The sequence below is a fragment of the Phalangium opilio genome, unplaced genomic scaffold (genome assembly GCF_054372755.1).
Source record: "Phalangium opilio isolate 3A_F unplaced genomic scaffold, DU_Popi_V2 ptg000070l_1, whole genome shotgun sequence".
NCBI classification, from domain to species: Eukaryota; Metazoa; Arthropoda; class Arachnida; order Opiliones; family Phalangiidae; genus Phalangium; species Phalangium opilio.
Genome location: NW_028324182.1, coordinates 13,777,239 through 13,802,054, shown reverse-complemented (window position 1 = coordinate 13,802,054; position 24,816 = coordinate 13,777,239). Strand labels below are relative to the sequence as shown.

At 35.8% G+C, this 24,816-nt stretch overlaps 3 protein-coding genes across 3 annotated transcripts; all 3 read right to left on the bottom strand.

The window, feature by feature from the left end:
* Window positions 1-5,644: 5,644 nt before the first annotated feature.
* On the bottom strand, window positions 5,645-6,616 carry LOC149661820 (glutathione S-transferase 3, mitochondrial-like). Its single transcript, XM_089843325.1, has 4 exons — window positions 6,326-6,616; window positions 6,198-6,262; window positions 5,988-6,118; window positions 5,645-5,920 (listed from the first exon to the last, which is right to left on the bottom strand). The coding sequence occupies exons 1-4, from the start codon at window positions 6,458-6,460 to the stop codon at window positions 5,820-5,822; spliced, it is 432 nt and encodes a 143-aa protein (XP_089699451.1). The 5' UTR covers window positions 6,461-6,616; the 3' UTR covers window positions 5,645-5,819.
* Window positions 6,617-8,409: 1,793 nt separating this feature from the next.
* Window positions 8,410-11,912, bottom strand: LOC149661819 (uncharacterized). Its single transcript, XM_089843818.1, has 3 exons — window positions 11,490-11,912; window positions 9,131-11,380; window positions 8,410-8,985 (listed from the first exon to the last, which is right to left on the bottom strand). The coding sequence occupies exons 1-3, from the start codon at window positions 11,910-11,912 to the stop codon at window positions 8,410-8,412; spliced, it is 3,249 nt and encodes a 1,082-aa protein (XP_089699944.1).
* Window positions 11,913-19,375: 7,463 nt separating this feature from the next.
* On the bottom strand, window positions 19,376-21,990 carry LOC149661818 (CDK5RAP1-like protein). The gene is made up of 11 exons (XM_089843324.1): window positions 21,583-21,990; window positions 21,424-21,527; window positions 21,231-21,372; window positions 21,042-21,170; window positions 20,892-20,973; window positions 20,705-20,825; window positions 20,237-20,639; window positions 20,032-20,162; window positions 19,802-19,951; window positions 19,602-19,739; window positions 19,376-19,532 (listed from the first exon to the last, which is right to left on the bottom strand). The coding sequence occupies exons 1-11, from the start codon at window positions 21,869-21,871 to the stop codon at window positions 19,452-19,454; spliced, it is 1,770 nt and encodes a 589-aa protein (XP_089699450.1). The 5' UTR covers window positions 21,872-21,990; the 3' UTR covers window positions 19,376-19,451.
* Window positions 21,991-24,816: the final 2,826 nt, after the last annotated feature.

The window sequence follows — 24,816 nt, the reverse complement described above, 5'->3', positions numbered from 1 at the left end:
TTATTGAGTTTAGAAAAACCTACATACTGCTCTAAATTCTATACTTTCGCACTGAGACCTTAAGGCGTGTTATACCCATTTCCGAAGAAATTTCCTCAATTTACAACGATGTCTCGAGAGGTTGATCATCCACCCTCGAAATTCTTTCCCGATACTTGGTACGTTTCATTAAATTCATCCCAAGATTGAGCCATCAACCTCTTGACGTTTGAACGTCCAAGTCCTAACGTCTATTAGAGGGTTAGGTGCAACTTTAATTCTCAGTTTCTTGACGTAGACGTTTCTAAATCATGGCTAATTCAATAGAATATAGACATTAACATTGCAACATCTCTGTTTTCAAGGCTCCATTTTCTAGAAGATAGTTTGGCATCTAGCGATTACCTTAATCTCTAAAATTGGTAGCTTGACATCCATTGAAACTATCTTACTTCAATATCCTACTGTATATACTGATACATTCCATTCCTTTTCCAAATCGATATTGTTATGGGGAAATATTTAGGCCTACACTAAAGAAAACCCCATATTTTTTGTATAGCGATTTCAGCGAAATACCTTTAATGGTATTGTTGCCGTAATGCACTTACTAAGCGAGCGAGACATTTTACTTCTTTGAAAAACCTTGACTCTCCTGGGGCATAATATAAGATTATGTTCGATCCGGGGCTGAGTTTCGTAACTCGCGAAATCTTTTCAGAAAGAGCTCTTTGAATGTAGATCTGGTTTACTATTACTTTAGACGAAAAGTAAAGGGGAACTAAAATATGAACATTTTCTAAATATTTCTATTATTCCATTACGAGACATGTTTATTCTATTTATTGGATAAACACGAATAGGTAAATCATCTTGCACGATTAATAAGCGTAATGGAATTACGTGACATTTAATATTAATTGATTTAAGTTTTCCAACTAAATTGCTATAGTTCTAGACGCCAATCCTGTCTGTACTTTGGTAAATATGTAAGTCTCGGAAAATTGTCTACCTTTGCAAATGCATTCCGACGGTTTACCTTAAGGATAGTTTATAGCGTAGCTTTGATGACCAAGTCCTAATGATGTCTTTTGGAGGAGAATTATTAGAGAAAAGAGCATAACTCATCGCTTTTCTCAATCTTAAACCGACTCTAAAAGTTCGAACTTTCTAATGGAACTTATTTCTATTTTTCCAAACTTTGAATTAATTTGTTCAAATGTTTTGGTAATTGAAAAATATTTATTAGGCCTTGCAACTAAAGTAAATATTTTTAATATTTTATTTTGAAATTATTTACAATTTTAAACCAAATTCGAAAATATTTTATTTATCTGTATGGAAGCCAACTTATAGGGGTTTTCGTTATAATGTATTTTCTACGAGCCCCTGTAGAAATATTTCTCTGCTAAGCTTCGATGCCAAAAACACTTAATTCTTAAAACCGTATTCCAGCGTAGGTTTATTTTTAAATTGCAAAAAAGGTCTTTAATTACAATCATATAAATTCTATTTTAATATTTTGCCTTTTATATAATTCCGAGAATTAATAATTTGGTTGGTTTATTTTGTTTTCGAATTTCTCATTTCTAATTTTTCGTGAAAATCCAGAACTTAAAAATTTCAGAGTTCAAGAGCCTCTATTAATTTTGCTTGGCTAAATTCGCTCCTCAAATGATGAGGAAGGAATAGATTCCAAGTATTCTCGGGGCTAATTTTAATAAAGGGCCATTAGTCACGGAAACAGTCTTGAAGATTGTCGCAGCAGTTTTCGCTCTCTAAGAGACTGCTGCTCTTTTAAAAATCTTCTCGCCTAATTAACGGACATATTCGGTCATCGACTCTAATTGCAAAACGTGAGTCGAAATAACGTTTAGGAGATTATTAAACCGAATGCGACGAAACTTATTAAAACTGTTGTAAATGAAGTAATTTATACCATAACCTTATAATAAATGCATAAGTATGCCTCTGCCGTAGTGACTTTTATGTTGGAGAGATACTGCTATGCCTTTAAAGGAAGAGAAAGAATCCAATTGTCAAACTCAAATCTTTACTATACTTTTGAAACTACTGTAAATGTATCCATCCAATTGAAGGCATTTACAGGGTTATAAATCTTCTTTCTATTTACTTCTTCTCCGGGACATGATTTTTTCGTGTCTATATCTTACTTTAGAATCCTTTACATTCTGTTTCAAATCTTATATTTTCCTTCTTCTCCTTTAATCCAAATATCTTTTTCGTAACGTTCGGTATTTGTTCGAGAAAAGTATAGAGGGTTTGTAGATCTCCGTATTGGCTTGTTTTCAGTCTTTGATTCGATAGGACATTTTTTATAAGCCCTATCCTATATTTAAAAAAAGAAAAAAAACCACTATATTATTATCCGAAACTTCTGATGGAAAATCAAATAGTGCAAGCAAAATATATCGTTCCAATATACCTTTCTACGTCTTTTAAAAATAAGATTTTTTTCTTTTTTTTTCGTCTTTTCTTACAACGCTTTTCCCAATTTCTCTCAATTCTTTTCGGAGTTAGAAATATATTGAAAAGAGAAGCTATACCATGAAGGAGAGAAGGATGGAGCCAATAACGTAGCCTCTGTACCTTCATCTACGGCAATGAAGTCCTCCCAGCATGCTCAGCGTTATGGTAGCGTCGAACGGTACGGAAACGTAAAAGATGCCCCTGTGTCTTAAAAAATGAAGCTAGTTCTTATGCAAATGCAATGGCGCTACGTGGCAGCACTTAACATTCGCCTACCGAAGGGTAGCGGGGGGGGGCGTTCCTGCGCAAAGTTCACTGGGAGACTCATTGCCGCAAATCGCCCATCACTATTACCGCTCCATCTTACCTCTTTTCTCCCAGGCTGTACAATTCAGATTTTTCTTTACCTTTGTCGCCCCTTTGCACACCACATCGACACGATGCTTTCTTGCACCCTTCTTGGTTCGGTCTTTTGTAATAAATTTTCGGAAAGGCTTAAAAAATATGAGTTTCTCGAGAACTTAAGAGAAGGAAGGAAAATTGAAATTCGAATAAAAGGATGAAAAAAGAAATCTTTATCCATCTTTAGCGGGTGCCTTGATTTTTCCATTACTTCAAGTTTTGTTACCTCCTTACTGTCACCCCCCGTTTTCCGTTTTCCTTTGTTATGTAGAAACGCGATGCCATTGTCCTGGTATTAAATTTATATTAGTCTACTTCAAATCATAGTAAATTGTTAAATCCAAATTTATAAATTTTAATTAAAAAGTGTAAATTTTTATTGAAGGGGGGGGGGTATCAAATATCGTTTCGGGACCATACTCATAACAAGTATCATAGGATATGTAGATGGTAAATTCTTCACCATATATATATACACGCCACGACACTTTTCTACACTAATGGGCGAAAATTAGCTTGGGTTGAAATGACACCATTTATATCCGAGTGTAATTTAAGTGCATTACTCGTGTAATAAGTAAGATAATTTTCTGAAAGAAACGAGCGATTTTTATCAACCACGTACGTACACTAGTCCGTGATTCGGGAAGGGCGTTGGTCATTCTGTGCCATTTAAATTTCGCCCTGCGGTACGGGTTCCAAGCTTCTTGAATTTCAATTCTCCAGGGTGTTTTTGTTGATCCTTCTCGTACTGTACTTGTTCCTGGTGCTATACCGGAACCCAGCACAGAGACCGGTTTTATTTTACACCAAATTGTAAACGATCTTAGTGGTTATACTCTAGTTCCGTCAGGGATTGGAAGATTCTTAAAAGGATGGTAAATCGATATGTTTTCGCAAGCGTGATGCATGCCTTAGCCATCGTTCTAATTATAATTAGGGTTAGCTAAGGTCATCACCCCACTGCAAGAACTTAACCCCAAACATAATTAAATGCCCTAGAGATACTTACGTGACAGTGAAGTTTGTCTGAAAAAGTTGGGTGAAAAATAGGCTTAACATTAATATCAAACATTGCGCGGTTTGAAACATTAGTGAAGAACTAAGCCACCTATCTATTTGCTTTTAACGGTTTTCTTGAAAGAGCGATCTATATTCCTCATTTTATGTCACCTGACATTGAAACCAAGCCTATAGTGACATTGGTTAGGTCTAACACTTTATTCTCCAGTAATATTGAACGGAAAATGGCTATAAGCTTTAAAATAACGGTAAACGATCGACCACAAATCATTTATGGATTTTTCTATCAATTCTTTATTACTGGTGTATCTGACCATATCTACCGCTACACACAGAGATATGCTCTAGTGAAAAACGGCTATCATTTTTTGGGGTTTTGGAGGACCCATTATTTTCTGAAACTATTCTGTAGATTACGTACTTTTAAAGTTTATATTTAGGGCTAACGGAGTGTGTTAGTTTATGTTCTTTGTTTTGTTGCCTAAGAGGGGACGACATTCAGTTGCGGTTTGCTTTATTTATGCAACAACGCAATATCATGATTATCTATATACATACAATCCATAACTATTAAAATTATTTTTCCATTTGGCCTATTTTTAAAACACGATTGAATCGATAGCTTAAACGTTATTTCGCCAAGGCCTAAGGGATACTTTCATTTTGAATTCAAAGCCATTCCTGCCGTAATTTAGATCTATCTTTTTCTTCTTTTCACCATCGAAGCTTCCCGCTTTCTAATTTAACCTATGGCCTATAAGAACAATTAAATTAATGTACCAGTTTCTAGCCTATCCTCGATCCTTATTTTTTTTAAAAGCCAGTTCATTAGTGCAAAAGTAGGTCTATATTTCTTTGTTTTATCCTACTATTGCCAGTTTGCTTATAATTAAATTCCGACTCTTAAGCCTATCCTATCCTTATTCTTGCGTAAAAATAATTAGGTCTAAGAATAATTTTTCGGTTTCTCGCAGTTCTTCAGTAGAAATTGAAGGATGAATAGTTTCTCTTGGGTTTTTATTTGTTTCAACACGGCCAACTTGGTTTCAACGATTCTATCGCAACTCGTTATCTTGTAGGCCTAATCCGATTTAAAGTAGGCCCTAGTTCGGAAACTGTACAAGATAATTTTATTACAAGGAATGTACGTCATTGGTATTACCAATTAATTTGCGAATTAAGTTCAAAACCTTCGTATTGAAAGTGTTTCTAATTAAAAAGGCTATACGTCAACGATTTTCAAAATTTCATCTCGAGCATGATAATGTCTGGTTTCTATTTGACGAATGGGTCTACGTTAAGTACTTTGAGCGAAACTCATATGGAGCTTAAAATGATAACCGCGCTTATCTCGGATTAACTCTGTTGTAATCTCCCATTGGGACGGATTAGTTGAACATTCTTTCAGCAGGTGGCGATACTATTCAGCGACGAATTCCGTATTATTGACGGAAAAAAACCCCGCTTACTTTGTACCTTTATTTTTCTCCCCTAGTTTTTCCGCATCCGCGAATTTCCGTCAATATTAATTGATTCTAGAAATTTCCTTTGCGCTCGCGTAGCCTCGCTCGCTCTTCGCTTCTTTGAGTTTTGCCAAGCCTAATTTGCATTTTTTATATTTGTATTTGTTACTTCCGAAGGTTCATTAATTGTCTCGTAATAACATCATAGGGCAATAAAAATAGAATCGTTCACGCGAATCTGACATACAATTAGGCTTAAAGAAATATGTATATAAAAATGTACAAACTTTAGTAACGAAAATAATTTTTATTTAATTAGGTTGAACTGAAATTCTTTGGTTACATTTTATACAAAAATTTCATGTTTTTTGTTCATTAAAATTTTACTGATGCGCATTGTGAGACCAAACAAAAAGCTACAATAGTAATCGTTTTGTGCCCCAGTTAAGTTTAACCACTATTTTAGTAGTATCCATTAAGCCTCAATCCTACTGCAATGGTTGTGAAAACAACAGCAAATTGACCCAAGAAAAAGAAGAATCCAGCTGTTCTTTTATTAGGATCTTGAAGATAGCAAATATTAAATTATTATAACACGTTCGACCATTTTATAAAATCAAAATACAATACCTCCTGTGTAATAGCCCAAGGCATAAACCACCCTGCCAACAAGGTATAGAACACCTGAGGCAGCTGCGATTCTAGGGTACATTAATCCCGCTAGCAACATGTAGATTAGAAACATCGGGGTCATTTCCAAGCTGTAAATTCAAACCTTAGATGTTACCGCTTAAAGGTCATAAGGGTCAACAACGTTCGTGAACTTTGATTTGAACTTACAAATTTTGATGAGCTCTTTGAATGCAATTAAAATGCATGTTAGTGTCGCTGTACATAAGAGGGAACTGTAATTTAAATTAAAATTAATTATTTATATATTCATTTATTTATGAAAAGGATAAACTCACTTTAACATTGTGTTGTTTACGGGCTTTTCCCACGTTAATTGATAACCACATATTAACGAAAAAAGCGCCTGAAGCTACTAAAATAACGTAACCATAGTCGGTGGGAATGTCAATGGAAACCATTTTCTCTTGCATATAGTTCAAACGGATTTAGTTTATATACTAATAAAACTTATTAACTAGGCCTTTGATGCTTTAAGAGAGACGTGGATTTACGAGAGCGTGCTCCGGCTATTTCGCAAATAATACTGAATAGTCACTCCTATATAACCCAAGCGTAGATTTCGCAGAGGCACTCAAAGTTGAAGCTTTGACCTTGAATGTATCTACACTTGAACGAGGCCCCGACAAGCGGCGTTAACTTTACTTTTTTAGGCTCTATAGATAATTATTGTATGATAAAAAATAAAAACACTGACGCCCTAAGGGCAAAGGACGCTACTTGTACTAAAGCTTGAAAGGGAATAGATGGCGGTAGGTTCTTTAAAGTCGATAAGTCAGCTTAATAATTAACAAAAAAAATGCAACTTTTCTCTTCAAAATGTGGCGCGAGTTTATGAAACACTCCCTTCAGCCTTTCAACTATATTCTATTTGCTCTTGCTAAGAGGGCGGGACCCCTAATGCTTCATGTTTTGGGCGCACTTTGACCCTGTACAGTGTGACCCCATGATTAAATCTAATAAGCTAGGTTACGCAATCATAAATAAGGACAATTATGTAGAACGGACTTGCTATTGTCTATAAAAATGGGCCCCCATACAGTAAGCCCCACGAGGGGTGCCTCTACAGGCACAACCCCCGAAGGAAGGAAGGGTCCTCATTCCCATTGTGCTCTAGTGCCTCCAACAACCGGCCTTTAGTGACTCTATGGTCAGACTGCCCTCTTTAATCATTAATAAGCACACAAATCGCCCTTCAACAAGAGTATATCAATCTAGCCTAGATGTCTTTTTAGATGTTTGAAATATTTTTTATTCTTGAAAATCATTGTTAAGAGGAAAAAACTATATTTTCTTCTTGACTAATCAACCCCCTCTTATCAAAATTTTAATTCCGGAAGGGTACAGTATAAGAATAAACTAGAAACATTTCTTTCTTGGCCAAAAGCTAATGATGCGCGAAGAAAACTGTGAAGTTTTTCTCCCCAAACAAGCTAGCCTATTTGATTTTAATATGAAATTAATTATTTCGTTTCGGTCCGAACTAACCGACCTACACGGACATTGGACGACGAAATTAAAATAATTAATTTAAATTATTGTCGTGGTCAAAAAATAGTCTCTTTCGTTCACTAGGTTGTCCAAAATTACCAGCAAGTTTCGTAATATTTATTCAATTTCCAAAAATACACCAGTGTTATCTTTATTATAAATTAGCGCAGACTTTATAGCGTTAAAGTCTGGTAATATTTTGCAAGATTTATAAATATTTATATATATAAAATATAACTCATTTATTAATACGGCAACTCTAAAAAACCCATTTAAACGTGCCGCTATTTCGCATGACAAAATTAATTGATAAAAAAAATAATTAAATAAATATAGGTGAACTACAGGGCGCAATGTCATTATTGTTGGGCAATAGCTTGGCGGTTCTAGAGCTTACAGGTTAAACTTCAATTTTCTCTCTAAAACTTTACAAAATTGCGATTACGTTTTAACAGTCAGATGTGGAATTTTTAATTTAAATAGCACGTGTTTTTTTTTTTAATTATTAGTGATCTATAATTTTTTTTTGCCTTCGTGTCCAGCGCATTTGTCAAAGTTCGACCCAATTGTGTCGTTAATTGTAATTAAATTAAACTCGGAATGTGAAAGTATGAAGTAAAGGTAAGACAAAATCAATCGTGAATGTTCCAGTTATGAATATTGAACAGAGAGATCATATTGTCTTTCTGTCCATTATTCTAGGTGAAATGAAAATTTAAATATTGAAAGTTAAAATCGAGTAGTTTTAGCTTATGTTTCGAATATCCAAAATGTTAGTATATGACTAGATGCGTTGGCCGTTTTTGTACGAAAATAATTATTATTCATCACTTAAACTGAAACAACCATTAATAAGTTATTGATATTGAAATTAAGGCTTAACTTCGGTTTTGGCTTCTTCAACATTATCTTTCTTTTTATCTTTATCTTTATCTTTATCTTCAACCTCTTTGGGTTCTTCCTCGTCTTCTCCGCTCCTTTTCTTGAATGGTGGTGGTGGAGGAGGAGGTAGGTGAGGTAATGGAGGTCTAGGGAATGGTCCCATTGGTGGTCTGTGTGGTGGCAGCATTGGAGGATGTGGAAAGGGTCCTCGAGGTGGTCCGTGGGGATGTCCAGGTCCATGACCGTATGGGAAAGGCCCCATCGGGAACGGTCGTGGAGGGAAAGGTCTTGGCGGGAATGGGTATGGTCCTGGCATTGGACGAGGAGGCATCGGTCCGTGGTGAGGGAATGGTCCTGGCATTGGCATTCTCGGGAAGGGGAAAGGCGGACGATGCATACCCGGGAAGGGATGAGGATTCATCATGGGGTTTGGACGGATTACGTCAATAGCGGAATACGCTTCCAAGACTTTCTTGGTTTCCTCGGACAATGACGCTGCGTTTTGGGGTGAGGCGTCCTCAAAAGAATGAAATTCGATTCCGTGGTGCTCCATCTCTTTCTTGTTCTAAAATGGAAGCAGTAGTATCGGTTAAGCCTTGGAGTAAATAAGCCTAATTCTAATTTACTGGAAGCCCACAGAAAACCATTTTGATTTAGCTATTTGCATTTGTTTTCTGTTTACTTCCAGCGAAATCTTTCAGCTTTCTTACTTTGAGAGGTATAAGATGTATTTTTGGTTTATTGCTGACTTTATGATGATCGCTACTCAAAAGCTTCAATAAATCATCATCAGAATTGTGTTTATGATGATGATTATCTAAGGGTTGGGGCATGACGTGAATTTCTTTGGGTTTTCCTCCTTTTTTCTCCTCTTCCATAGCCTTGGCTATAGCTTCTTTTAATATCTCTAATTGGGTTCCTTCTAGACCCAATGATTCTGGGTTAGGAGGCAATGGTATTGAATCCTTTTGAGAGTTCCTAAGCCGATGGGCGATTTCGGCAAAAGAGGAGTCGTGTGAGTGTTGATTATTGTGATGTTTCGACATGGCTTGTCCCAAGTCATCAGAGCTCATTTTCATGCCATCCTTGAATCGTTCGCTCTCATCAAAAAAGTCCTTGAAACGGTCGTTGTTTGGTTTATGGAAAGGTCCAACAATATTTCCTGGTCTGCCACTTGCCGAGTGTTCGAAATGGTCTTCTATTTCACCGTGATGGTGGAAAGCTTGGTCTTTAATGGCGTCAGGTAACCGATCGAAAGCGGTCGAAGAATCCATATGTTGAAGGTTTTTCACGATTCTAGCCGCTTCTTTGAAAGTTGCTTCTCGAAACGCGGCTTCTTTTAGAACAGCTTTTTTCAGTTCTTCATATTTCTGATCCAAACTGGACTGAGGGCTCTTCTCCTCCACACTCATGATGGATTCCTGTCCCTGGTCGTGGTTTTCGTAAAAGTGATGTTGAGGTGGTTGGCGTTTGCCATCTTTTACTTCAATGACTTGTATGACTGGGTTAGCTTGTTTCCTTTCTTCCTTTTCCTCAACGACTTCCACGATGGTAGGGGAAGGTGCGTGAGGGTTGCTACTTCTAGTTTCCTTTACTTCTACTACTTTTATAACCGAAGGGCTCGGGTCTCGTTCCTTTTGCTTCCTGGAGTGGTGGAGTTGCAAAACAATGGGAACAACCGAGTTAACCATAGTAGCTGTAGATTTGGGCAAGCCTCCTTCGTAATAGCTATTTTTGGCGAATGATTCCGCCGTTCTGTGGTCACCAGGTCTCCCATGGTCTCCGTCGCCCATGGTGAAGTAGGGTCTTTCACCTAACGCAACTTTGTTACCGCGGGATTGACCAGAATATTCCGTGTTTAAAGATATCTTGAAAGTTGGTAGAGTGTACTCTTTGTTGCCCACTTGCAGGGAACTGTAAGGCCCTTGAGTCACTTTAGCCTTCTCATGCGAGACTGAAGCGTACGGACGGTAGTGGTCCTCCTCTGGAAACTGGTCCTCGGTTTGATAGAAATCTTCTTGGTGGTTCATGGGTCGCATGGATGAGAAACTTGGGTCAAATTTATTGAGGGCTACCGGTTTGAACCCCGTGTTGGTTTTAGATTGGCTGTAGCTTCTGGTGGTCGAAGTTGGTTTATGTTTGGTACTTGTGTAGTAATTGGTGTTGCGATTATCTTGATGGTAAACGTTCGAAGACGAAGCCGTTGCTGGAGAGGAATAAGACTGAGGCGGTCGTTTAACTTTTACTTTACCACCATTATTGTTATTAGAGTTGTACTGATTTACGGCAGTGTTTAATGTGCTGCTCAACTCGTCTTTTGCTTGTGAAAATGCTAACTGATTCTTTGCCGCTTCAACGTCGGCCAAAACAGACGGAACTTGACTCGCTATTTGTTGAACCAAGGGCAACAATTGGTTCATTACGTTGGCTTGCATTAAAAGATTGCGCACCATATAATTGACCAATCCGGCTTGAGTTGTAGGTATAGTTGAAGTTTCACCGGAATGGTAGTTGGGAGACATGGTGGTTTCGTAATTAGACGAAGATGAAGTGTAAGGGGAAGCGGTTGCCGGCAGAGCTGGAACTGGTCTCGAACGATAAGGACTGGATTTGTAACTCGGAGTGCTGGTCTGATAAGACTTTGTGTTGTAAGAAGTTGAACTCGCGGGGTACATTGTCGAGTAAGTGGTTTTGAAATCCGACCTTTTCTTCGTTGGTGGTGTTACGGACAAGTTTTTTCGTTTGGGTTTAATCTTTGGCAACTTATCTGGGCTGGCGTGTACTAGAATTGTCACTGGGCTGGTATTGAGTTTTGTCGAAGTCGATTCTGATCCGTGTCTGTAAGACGATTTTCCAAGATAGCTTGAACTCTTACGGTCCGCGTTAAGTTTTTGCAAAGTGAGATTGTCGGGAACGTAAACCGATAAATCGTCTTCTACCGTTGTTCTTCTAACCGCAGGCTGAACAAAAAAATTTAGTTCAAATATGAAAGACCTTTCTTTTCTTAAGTCAAACTAGATTTAACAAATCCATTGCATTCTTATTTCCTATTTTATGTTCAGTACTTACTTGATACAGAGCTGTATCGGATGCATCTGCTAATCCCGACCTATCCATCTTCTTATCCTGACTCTTTGGTGGAGGCGTTGTACTCGTGGTCGTTGTAATTGAAAGATCGCTGATATCGATATCCTCATCGTCTATGTCCGTCGAGTTATAGCTTGTTGTAGTTGTGGTTGTAGTCTTAGGCGCGTACGTTGGCTGAGGGAAGTTCGACGTCGAACTACTGACCCTGACAGTCCGTTTAGGGTAATATGACACGCTAGTACTAGTCTTCGGTAGAAATAAAGACCTGCTAGGCTTAGCCGGGACCTTCGTGTCACTGGTCTTGGTTATCCCAGATGACTCGGAGGTTGTAGTCTTATTGGCGGCCCAAGACTCGGTAGTAACTGTCACCAAGATCACCATGACTGTCGCGGCGACAAACTTCATCTATAAGAATAGAAATGGGGAAAAACGAAAGCCTTATAATATCTTTAAAATAGAATATCCCCGAATCTAGGGTATTGTTGTGCAACGATAAAGGTTACCCACTTTTAGAACGTCTGTTGTTACAAAATAATAATAGGAAAATATCCTTTTACGCGACTGGGGAAAATAATAATTTTGTTAAAGTCAAAGAGCGGAATATTGTTTTTATATGGATTTTTTCCTGCTTATTGTAATTGTTCACGCGTTATATCTATATTAAGGGTGTTTTTATATATTCCAATATTGAAACGGAATTGAGTGATGCCAAAAATACGCTACGGTTTGATAATTTAAACGCTTAGATAGTCTGCGTTTTTCCATCTCGCCTTCCCCCTTTATTTCTAGACTATGACAAGTGACCTAATGCGCGCCTTTTTTGCTCCGACTTGGGCACGTCCTCCCACGCCTACTACCTCCGGAAATAGTTGAAAAGCCTAGACCTTAATGCATTTTTAATTCAAATTTGTTGCTTGAGTGCATGGAGTAGATATATTGTATTTTCCAATTATTATATTGAAGTTTCCTAACCCTTAATCTTTGGGTCCTACTACCGCTGTAAATGATATCTTATTGTATGACATTTAGAAACTTTCAAAAATTGACATTTAAAAAAAATTTTGTTACCAAATGACCAATTGACACTGTTAGGCTCACTAAGACCTACATTCTCCTCCAACTCAAAAACGAATCGCATTCTGTAGTCAAAAACTGTAACCATAACCATTTAGTTTCTTTCTCCCTGATACCTAGTGCTCTTTAACGGTTCTTGTCATTACATTTAGTCAATTTATTTGGGCCAATCAATTGGTCGCGAATCGAGAACGGTCTTTTGTGGGCCTATAACCTAACAAGATGTAGTAAAGTAAAAGATCATCTTTTCCGTACAGTATGCCCTTATGTGTACCCTTAGAGTTTGCTTTACATGTTAGGATGACTAAAGGTACGAAAATACTTTACTACTTTGAGAAAACTCCGGTTGACTCGGGGAGAGCGATGGAGCAAAAAGAAAAGAACATTAGAGTCGAAGAAGGAAACATAATCGTAGTCTTTTTGACATTACCGAGATTTTATTAATTCACCCATGAATATTTGTATTTGAAAATTGAGTTAATATTTAACCTGAATTTAAGTAATTAGTTTGCAACAAAAACAAGCGACTTAAGACGCCATTCTTTCTTTTTTTCAAGAAGATCAAGATGTTGATGATGTTTAACATAAAAATAATACCTTACTTTAGGGCTACTATATAATATTCCTGGAAAGTTTTTATTAATTCCTACCCTAAATCGATCATGTCCGTATACTTCACGCTTAATTGTATTTCCCCTCCATCTTATCCGTCGTCGACGTTTTTATCCCGATTTATGGTTATTAAGTTTTGTTAACAGTGTTACTTGTCACTGAGGTGTGACTCTTTGCGTTAAGGATTTCTTGTTTCTTTAGGGACAAGTAACCGCGGGAACATAAATGGTAATGGACAGTGGCGTGCGTCTTCATCTGATTCGGAGAGAAGGGTCTCTTCTCCGCGGATGGCTGACAATGTTGTCCAGGCGTGAAACCACGCGTAACTTATTTCCGACCCCCTACCAATTTGGTTTTAATGTCGTAATTCTTTCAAAGCATAACCGACAACACCTAGAAATTAGAAATGTGAACCGGTAACGAATGTACGGAAATCTGTAGGGATCTGTATATTTTGATGGTGGTGGTCTAAAATTAGTTCAAATCCTCGAAATCACGAGGCGTAACAATCAATTATACCAGAATGATGCGAATGGTTGGTTAATTAGTTAATCTTATACTTTACACCCTGGTAAGGATGTTTTTCCCGACACTTTTAAAATTGAGACTTCGTAACCTAATTTTACGTTTTTAATTGATTATGATTATCTTGTTGCTATAATTTAGTTAAATTTACCGGTTATTTTACCTATGTAAGTGGTAGTATTTGAATTATCTATAATTAAAATTGCCAAGTACCTTTTAAAACCTGATCCACATTTTTTTGAAACCCCAATTTAATCATGCATCTTTTAATCCTATATGGGATGGCAAAACTGGGTACTTTATCAATACAAAAACCATGGTGATTTCTAAATACCCCAGAACTGTTTAAAACTAGTCCCACGGCGGATGCAAATGAGGATATCTATTTTTTCTGGTATATCAAGGTCACTTGAAATTTTCTAGCAATGCTTAAAGGTAGTCGTGCAAGTGAAGAGGGAGAGGAATTGAGACGGGTTTCTTAAGGTCACTATGCTCTGTGCAAAAATTACTTATTTGCATGGTGGACGTCTTTAGAATTACATAGTGCACGCATAAATTAACGATATCTCCGATTGTTCAGTATTTCAGAAAGCCTTTTTCAATTTTAGGAGCATTCCTATCAGGTTGTTTAACTTTTGAATTGACCCTGAAGAAAAACCGAGAATTTAAGCATGCAGAAAAATTGCTGTGACAACTCATAATACTGAAGTTTCACAATTCATTCACTGAGATGAGACAAGGAAAATCAAATATTCCTTCATTCTGCCCTTCACTCCATTACCTAGTATTAATATAGTGCACGACCTCGTATATTTTCAAAGGCACATCCAATATGAAGCACTGTCTTTTCTCAAATATCAAAAGACCATAGCCCACTCTTAAATAATTAAAATAATTAAAATCTTACCTTAAACACCTGATTGTGTCACCAAATCCCTTGTAAAAACGTTGTAAATCACACCCGACGTAAAAATAAATCAACGCGAAGATAACGAAGCCAAAAAATGTCCCGCACAAAAATATCAAAATTAACTCGTCAAGATACGAGTTAATTTTAACTCCGCTCTGTCCGAAACAAAATCTTGTCTGCCTTGTGAAGATGAATCTCGCGACGAGTAACTCTTTATAGAGGGGGAAAAAAAGTGTCTCCCCGACTTGAGCAGGACGCACATGGATGCTCCCGACTATCCTCATTATGACATTTTCTTTCCATCCATTCAAACTCTTCTTCTCGACTTTAGAAGAAGCGAGAAGGTAATACAGTTTATCTAGATCAATTACCAATTTTTGAAGTTTCAACTTCTCCTACGCCTATTTATCTTTAAAACACATCTTTTTGTTTCGGATTCGTGAATGGTGTTACTACCAAGATTAGTAAATTATGTATCTAATTCTTTATTTATAGAAGAAACGGGCTAATTTTACAGGAGACCTCTTTGTGTCATTTCACCCTAATTTGCAGATATGTATCGCGTTTTGTGCTGAGCTTCAGGGTTTAAAATTTTGCATTGAATTGAAAAGTGTGAGCAACAGAATACAATCTGGGCTATTTCGGTTTCTAATTTTACTCCCATATTGTGTTATATGCAAGATATACGATTATATTTTAATGTTTTGGTCAGTTGTGGTTCCTATGGGTATGAAATCCTTTAAATTTTTATTATTGTTCACCGACCAATTTTGCTCACTCAACTTTTTGACCCATTTAGTTGAGTCAAAAGTTTGTATATTCTGTGAAGGTCTTAAGTCAAATAAATAAGGGTTAGACATAAACATGATCAGGTGAGCTTCTGATAATCAACTTAGGGAGATTAGCGATTAAAGATTGGTCACGGATAACCTGGAAAAGTTAATACGAACCCTGAATTCTGGCAAGGATTTTAAGTATAAAGATCTTTAATTGATGAGATTAAATATACAGTGTATCATGATGCGTTTGAAATTAATTTCCTTCGCTAATTACTCGTGAATATTTAAAATCTACTAGCCCATTTTTTCTTTTTGCCATTTTTCCCGGAATGTTTATTTTGGCTGGAAAAGTAATCGCTTTAATCTGTATCCGGTTGATGTTGGGCTAGCTTCCACACGCAGGCGTTTTGATCGCGCTTGGCTTGTTTCACGTATTCACACTGCGAAACAGCGAGATCATTTAGTTTCGCGGTTTATGGTAAAGAATCTGCTATTTTTAGGGATATCCGAGCTTCCGAAGCTCGAACCGCAGTCACCCAAGAGATAAAAAACCCTCATAAACCCAATAAAACGGTTCAAGTTCCACGATTTACATTTCAATAATAATGGATAAATTATAAGTAGAAAATTATTTATTTCGGACATTCCATTGGAATTTGACTCAGTTTTATTTTTAATTTAAAATTCTCTAATCCATTTTCTGATTTAAAGAATTATACCTATTAATCCATTACCATATTTTGTTTTGTTAAAAAATGAAGGTTAGTGCAAGTTTTTATGAAAAAGATTGTGTCCCGTTTAGACATCCTTTATCTTTTATCTCCAGGGAAAAGTCTGAAACTTTATAAGAAATGAAAACTATACCGTTTTAATCTAATTGTAATTGAGATCTAGTAGGGGTGTGTGGTTAGTTTTTTTTACCGCGAAAGACTTGGAAAGCTTTTCTTCTTCATCAATGAGGCGATTCTATTTAGTTAAACAAGTTAAAAATGAGCCAACTGTAACGGGGATTTCATTTCAAGGTCTGTCGCCTTAAACTGAACGTCTCATTAATATTTTTTGATCTTTTCAGTTAAAACTAGCATCGTTTCTCTTAAAAACCAAATAGTTTAAAAAATTATATGACAATATATCTCTCAAAGCGTAACCACGGTATGGTTTCAGTTTGTCAAAATCGCACCAAACGCCACGCACTTTGTAGTTAGACACGGGTATTTAAAGATAAGCTTTTGGAAAAGTATTTGAATATTTGCAGGCCTATTAACCCCTTTTCTTTTTCAGCGAAGTAAGTAAGATCTTCAAAAACTCATTCTTTATATTTTGAAAGTTAAAATTTTAACAATGAGTGAAATGAAACTGTAATATTTTAAATATATATTTGGCCTTAAAAGTCAAGAATACCTAGCTTAAACCTATGGTAATGTATCATTCTCGTATCCTTAACAGAGAAAACTAGCGGTTATGATTTGAAAATAAATTAATTTAGAATAATAAATGTTAAATATGCCATCAAAGCTGACCAGCTTGAGCGTCTCGAAGTCTACAATTAAGAAGCGTTAATGATTCTTAGTCCATCTCCATAGTCTTAGTAATTAGAATGAAATTTTGATAATGGCAGCGCTGTTGTTTTTTGTGTACAACGCCCTACACAAATAACAACATTGATGCTTCTAGTCTAGCAAGGTCAAATATGTTATCAGATTGAAGAAGTCGTTTTAGGATACGAGTAATTTTATGCAAATCTTCAAATCTAGGCCTTTACATAAACAAAATTATATATATTTGAAACTAATGTCCTTTTTACGGAGAAAACTGGCGAGAAAACAATGAAAGTCGTACTACTTAGCATTGGAATACACTTATTTATAGGAGATGAAAAAGAAAAATAAAAACTATTAGGGCTAACAGAGCTTCTAATTCCTGTCATTATAAATCTACCCCAGTTTAATTTCAAATCTCTTTTACCCCCTTCTCTGTTTATTTGAATATTAATGGAACCGAACGAAACATTCGTTCCCCCGAGGGTCTTCCTCCGATTTAGAAATTTGAATCTTTCGGACTTCATCCGTGAAGAGTTCAATTTTTGGGAAAAAGAGAAGAGATTCCGAAATTGGGCTCTTTAGGTCAAGGTCTCTCCCAGAGAAATAATCCTATCCTAATTAATGGGGTTTATATAAAGATATATAAAGCTGGCCATTTGTTTCTACGAGTCCTACTTGCCAACTGAAGTCTATTAGATATTTTTAATAAGTAGAAAGACAGAGACACGTAGAGGAATATCGTCCAGGTTGCGTTCCATATCCATCGCTCATCCGTATAGAATAATCGCGGTTTTTGTGTTAGAATTCGAGCTCCCTCGAATAAAAGGAATTTGATTATAAATATTTGATATAATAAGAAGAAAATAAAAAGGCTTAAGTGACTATATATGTCTTAAAAATCGTTCAACCTTGAAATAAACATATTCAAGCGCACGATAATAACGTCGAATTACGTATTTAAAAGCATTGTTTTACCGAGTGGTTATATCCATGGTTTCGGTTTTTGCAATTCCCTGAACAATGTTTTTGACCAATTTTTCAACTTATCGAATTATGTAGAACAAAACCGTGGTTCGTTGAGTTTGATAGACATGTTATTCGACGTATTATCGGCTTAAGTTACGCGGTATGATCTATTACTATAATATTAGAACTTATTCCTATGGTAGCTTTAAATATAATTGGTTTTTGATAGCTTTAAAATAGGGCAAAGTATTTAGAAATGAACGAAATTTGAAATAATTATAAGTATAGTATTATCGTTTTATAACTTAAGGCACTTTTCTGATTAGTTTTAAATTAGTTACGGCCCTTATGGTTGTCCAGACCCCCAAAAGTGAACTCGTTACACTTATAAATTATTTACAGTTCAATACGTAACGATAGATCTATTGGGATTAAACCTCCATGAATATATTTATGTTTTACTGTTTTCCCAGGCTGCACGCTTTAATTCAGGTTAATGTCATATTCTTCGTGCGTTTTCAACAATTTTTAACATTCTATATGGGGAAAAAGTGTCCCAAAAATCATTATCTACTAGCGACCCTCAAGAGTGACAGTTTTTTTGCTTTTTTTTGTAATTTGAAAAATGTACTACAAACTATTAGAAAACGTCCTAATCTATCGCGTCTCAATTTAATGGTGGTTTAAGATGACTGGATTACCAAACTGACCGTGGAAAAAAGATGAAGTTTAACTATAATTATCATTAGAAAGCTTTAACACCATTTTCAAAACGATCTTAAACTTATAAATCGAAATCTACGCTTTTACTGAGGTTATTTTTTTCAAATTGCGTCTAAAACCTTACGATAACATATTAACCTTTGAGAGAAATTAGACCAATTACTTATGTAGGTCATTAACCAAATTGACCACGTACAAATTTTGAAATGGGTGTTTTTTTTTAGTTTTTGGTAAAAAATACTGTTTTACTCTCTAAGGATAATCTTTCAATCGCTCTGTTTATGAATTCCTTCTTTACATACGGAAGTAGACTTTGCTACACGAGTAATTTGATGCTAATTTTATGCACCTAGTCCTACCTTTTTTTTTAATAATACAATGTATCTACTTGTTTAATTTATCTGAAACAAGGTTATTTTAAATCGTCCGCTGGTTTGGTAAAGGAGGTGTAAAACACTATCTGATCAACCACTTCTGTTAAAAAAAAATTGACCAAAAGACCAATAGAGTGCTGTCAGAAGCGCCGGTGTGACGTCACCCATGCTGTTTTCCCATAAAGAAAAAACGGTAACTGTCATGGCCGCCCATTGCTAAAGGCAGACTCGTGACGTTTAACCTTGGATCTGACGTCACAACTGACAGCACTCTATATCAAATTTCCCCCCCCCCCGCCCTCCGGAATGCAATGTATTCAAAATGGCGGCTTTTATTAATTATAATAATTAACGATTAGACGCGTTTTAATTTTCGGAAATTTTTATTTCATAAATATTCAAAGACTTTTACAATTAATTTTATGTAATTAGGCCTAGGTTTAATTAAATAAGTTAAATGTTTGTAAGGATGTGTGTTCCAAAGCTGTGCCCTTTAGAACTTGGGAAGTGCAATCTTCAATCTAAATTAAGGTAAACCAGCATTAAGTAAAAAAAAAATAATTAATTTAATTAAACTAATAAGTACTAACCTTAACTCTAACATAATCTCCGGGTTTAATTTCCCTTTCACAATTAGATTCCCTATCAATTACATTCGATTTTGGGAAAATAACTTTAGTATTTGCATCATTTCTTCCTGCCCAATGTTCCTTTGACCTTTTACTAACCTAGAAGTTAATTATAATTGATTAACTACATTAACCTCACCCCAAAAAATATTAAAACTTACTCCTTCTACTAGAACCAACTGCTCCCTGCCAATTAATCTTTTATGCAAATTTAATGTTATTTCTCTGAATAACATTGAAATCTCATTAACCCTTGCAATTTTAACATCCCTTGGAACTTCATCTTTAAATTTATGATACGCGTGGGTTTTCTTGAAAAAAATTAAACCATTGCAATTAATGATGAGATACCATTAATTAATTGATTAATTAGGTGTAATCTTACACACACCTCTCTCATACTATAAGGAAATACATATATAAATTCATATTGAACTTGTTTCAAAAGAGAGATGGTATCTTCATGTTCCTTATCAGTTTCTTGGCAAAAACCACAGATAAAATCACTAGTTAATGCCACATCTATAGTGTTAATTAAAAGCTAATGTATTTAACAACTTCTCAGTAATTAATTTTATTTACATAAATAATTATACCAGGTATCTTTTCTTTAATATTTCGAACTAACTCCAAATAACTTTCTCTCGTATAACCTCTTCTCATTCTTTGTAAAACTTCTGAATTGCCACTTTGCGCTGGTAGATGAATTTGATTGCATATATTTGCTTTATTTTTAATTACATCCAAAACTTCATCAGGGAAATCTTTTGGATGAGGGGATGTGAATCTTATTCTCATTTCGGGATCAACATTTGCAACATTTTCTAACAAATCGGAGAATAATAGACCACCCTTTTTTGGTCTATAAATTGTTTTAAAACCACGTGCTGTTGGAACTACAGTGTCATTCCTTTCAGATTCAATAAAGTAATGACTTTCTTGGGAAGTATCCCGATAACTATTGACATTTTGACCTAAAAGTGTGACTTCTTTTATGCCCTAGAATTAACTTAACTTCGTTAGAATTGTCTTAATTTAATTGGGGTTTAATTAATATAATTTACTTGTTGGGAAAGAATTTTAATTTCCTCAATTATTGAAGCTACAGGACGGCTTCTTTCCCTTCCTCTTGTGAAAGGTACAATGCAGTAACTGCACATGTTATCACAGCCCCTCATAATAGATCTGAGTAATTAGCAAATTTTTTTAATTATTTTACAGAATTAAATATGACCTAATTAATTTAATTACACAAATGCACTTTTAGAACCAGGATTAATTCTGACTGGTAATACATCAGCATAAGTTTCTTCCAAAGATAATTGGACATTAACTAGTAGTAATTATTTTAATTAGAATTAGTTGTAAATTAAACCATTTTTACTATATTTTTTATAGTACCAGCTGATTGGCCACTATAAGCCAATGATAAGAGATTAGGTAAATCTCTGTAGCTGTCTGGACCAGCCACAATATCAACTAATTTATCTTTTTCTATTATTTTGGTTTTTAATCTCTCAGCCATGCAGCCTTAAGAGACAAAAGGGTGTATTAATTGTAATAGTAATTTTTAATGACCTTAAAGTTTACCTAGGAGACCAATTTTTATTATTTTATTGGGTTCTTTCATTTCCCTCTTTAATTTTAAGTGTTTCAAATACTCTAACCTGTTCCATATAGTTTGTTCAGCACCTTCTCTTATGGCGCAAGTCATAAGTAAAATTACATCAGCCTATAATTAAGAAATTTTAATTTAAACTTCATATTAAAGGGTATTGTATACTTTTCTTTCATCCTTTTCTTCTTTAAATCCTGCATTTTTTAAAATTGACCAGGCAATTTCTGTGTCATTAACGTTCATTTGACAGCCATAGGTTTCTATATGAACTGTCAGGACAGTTAAAGCCAGTTTAGCTTGATTTTAAAGTATTTAACCTTTTACCTTTGCGAGAATCACCACCAACATCTTCAGGTGTTAGATAAGGATGAGAGAAATTATAATTATTTTCAGTCTCTGATTTTGGAGATGAATTGAGGGATAAGAAATATGATAAAGAGGGGCCTTCTAGAGATTTTTTAACAGTTTTATCATCATTATTTAACTTATTTTCATTAGATTGTCCATTATTTCTGGCATTGCTGCTGATAAGCCTTGGCCTAAATCCACGAAAACACCCTAAAATCTCCCCAGAAAGGTTTTGGCACCCTAAAAACTTGTTCAGAACCCGCATAATTAGTTTATTAATTAATTTAACTTCAATTCTATCATTAACTATATAAACATCACGATTTAATTCGATTTTTAAAGAAGAAACCTTATTTTTTGAACGATGATAAGGGAGTGTAAGCAGACGACAATAGTAGCTGGGTAGTTTTATTGTTTGGCTCTAGATGGCGGGTAAATATCTCTGGATCGAAAATAGCGGAAAATTCAAACTGAATAATGCCCAAAACCTTAGTTAATAACTCTTTTAATCAAGGCTTTTATGCACAGTTAAGCCTAAATATGAAAAATATTAGTATTTTAAAAAAACAGAATACGATTTGCCTGAACTTACTCTGGTTAGACCCTTGAGAAACCACACTATACCTAAATACTTTTCCTTCTACTAATACATTTGCATACACTGCACGCTCCCAATATATTTCCAGAACGTAACCCATAAAAGATACACTATAAATAACCATTCATCGAAACAGTAGTACCCGCGAAAGCAAACTTAGAGGGGTGGGAGAAGAGAAATGGAAGAGTAAAATCCCTTGTCAAGCGGCCATCCTTCGAAAAGAAGGGATTTAGAAACCTCTTTGACGGGATTCTTTCTTCACGATCTCTCTCTTTAAAAACTTCAATCGTGTATAACTTCTCCCACACACACCATACCTCACGCGGAGTGTGTGGATAGCAAAGTGATGGGAAAGAAAATACACTGCCCGTCAAAAGGGTTTTACTATACTTTTCTTTTTGCTCCAATGCTACTGTTTGAGTTTTCACTGGCACCTTTTTTTGAATTTATGGGTTTACTCGATTGATTAAGATAAGCCAGTTGGAGAAGTATGCAAAGTGTTTCCATTTTGAAGCTTTAAAGTAGCATCTGGACAACTTTGAAGGCCTTTCCACTCTTTCTAAATCTGTCTTGGTGGTGGGAAGTGCATGCGCGAGATGTAATTATAGAAGCTAGAAGCCGTAACTATCTGATAACTATGTCTCTGGCAGAATTTTTTGATTCATTCGGAAGGAGTTAATTACGTCTAGGAAGCGAGACTGAGAAACTGGCCTTTCCTATGGTTATCTGTATACGCTAAGCGAGGAATTCTGGGAAAGATTGTCATTGTAGGACAGTGACGAAGGGGACTTTTAATTGAAAGCTATATAACGAGAACGGCTATACATTGTACCCTTATTCCTCGGTCCCTTTTACCGGCTGAGCACTTTAATGCGTAGCGTAACAAAGGATTGAGGGAAAGGTCTCCCCGAAGCTTCTAATTAGTTTCGGAGAAACGATTATTGTCAGAATGACCAGACGGCCGAGAATCGTAACGTATAGAAAGCAGACCCAATTTCAATGTCACGGAACCCCTCGCTATTGCAATTGGAATTAGGGTTATCGTTTCCCAAGAGATATTCCAGTTCTTTTGGAAAACTCTCGAGTCTTTTCAAACCTTTAAACGATTTTCTTCAGAACGGCTATAACATCCTAGATTGATGAGGTAAAGTTACCAAAAGAAACTCTCTGGATCTTTCATTCGCGCTTGAAAGAGTTTACTTTCATTGAATCATTTAGAGTTCCCTTTTCCAATCTTAAAGTTACAAGTTCAAAGTGTTTCTAAATTTGGTGCTATAAATTTATAAGTTTATAACCGACTTTGAAGAATGAAATGTGTTATTTGCGCATAGAGAGACACGTATTTAGCTTATGATCGTACCTACTTATTAGATCAAAGTAGTTGAGAATCTGATTTTGATTCAAATAGATTCATTTCCTCTGAATGAAGCTACAAACTTACTCCTATAGGCCTATTTATTTTACCAGGGAAGTTGATTTTAACGCAAAATGCAGTGGGTCTCGAGCACCTTTTAACCTTTTGAACACGGAGTCTTTTAGAGTTTGTTTTTATTTCCATTTGGGAAGCGAGTAGATTACATCTATTCTCATGATCCAATACTACTAGGCCTAGAGTATATAAGCTATTTTGGCCTTAATGTCTTTGCCGTGGATGGAATATATATATTTAGGCCTGTATATTTGCGTCGTAGATGGATTTTTAAGTTCCCAGGCGTAAAGCTCAGCGTCGCAAGTTCTTCTGCGAGAAAATGTATTTCGTATCGTGTCTTTCCATTCCTAATATAACCGCGACAGCGCGTTTCATTTTCGACCGCAAAAAATGTTTTTTAACGATGAGTTTTTTAACGATTTACTTTCCGCGACCTTATTTTTTTACAACCGCGTAAAAACTCTTTTAATGAAGCGGCTAAAGCCGCGACTAAACTTAGCATTTCCTTTTTTCTTAACTCATCTTCGGTGACACTTTTTGGGATAACCCCTCCCACATTTTTTTTTCTCTCGCTGTGATGGAATAGGGATTTTACTAAAAATAATTAGGATTACGAATGCACTTTTTCTTCTTCTTTTTTTATTAAGACCAATTATCAGCATTTAAGTTTAAAATTAACCATTTTAATTTACAGATTGCGTTTTTAAGTAATACCGGAAGCGTTTGCGCAAACCAAATACATTGATGATTCCTTGGACGCAATAAAATGTCACCGGTTCATCCAACCCAATCCTGTAACGGCTCATCTATTGTGTCTTCTCATCCGAAACGGGTAAGCTAAGAACAATTTTATTAAATTCGTGGGTGGTTGAAACTTTAAGTGCGTTATTAAAATCTCGCCAACTCATTAAAAGAAATCGGCGTGATTTTTAACAGCCGCTCTTGCCATTGAGGCGTATGTACCATTTGGCATGGCTACTGTTAGCAAAAAAAAGGTTACAAAAACATTAAACCCTTTCCAACTTTTTGCTTTTTGGCGCGAAACGCCGGGCGCAAATGTGTGTGGTAGTTCGCTCGTTAGCTTCTTAACTGTAATATGGTAATACCTTTCCTCTAAAAACGAAAAGAAACAACTAGAGAGTAAAAGAAAAGATCTCCATCACCCAAACATTCTATCTTATTT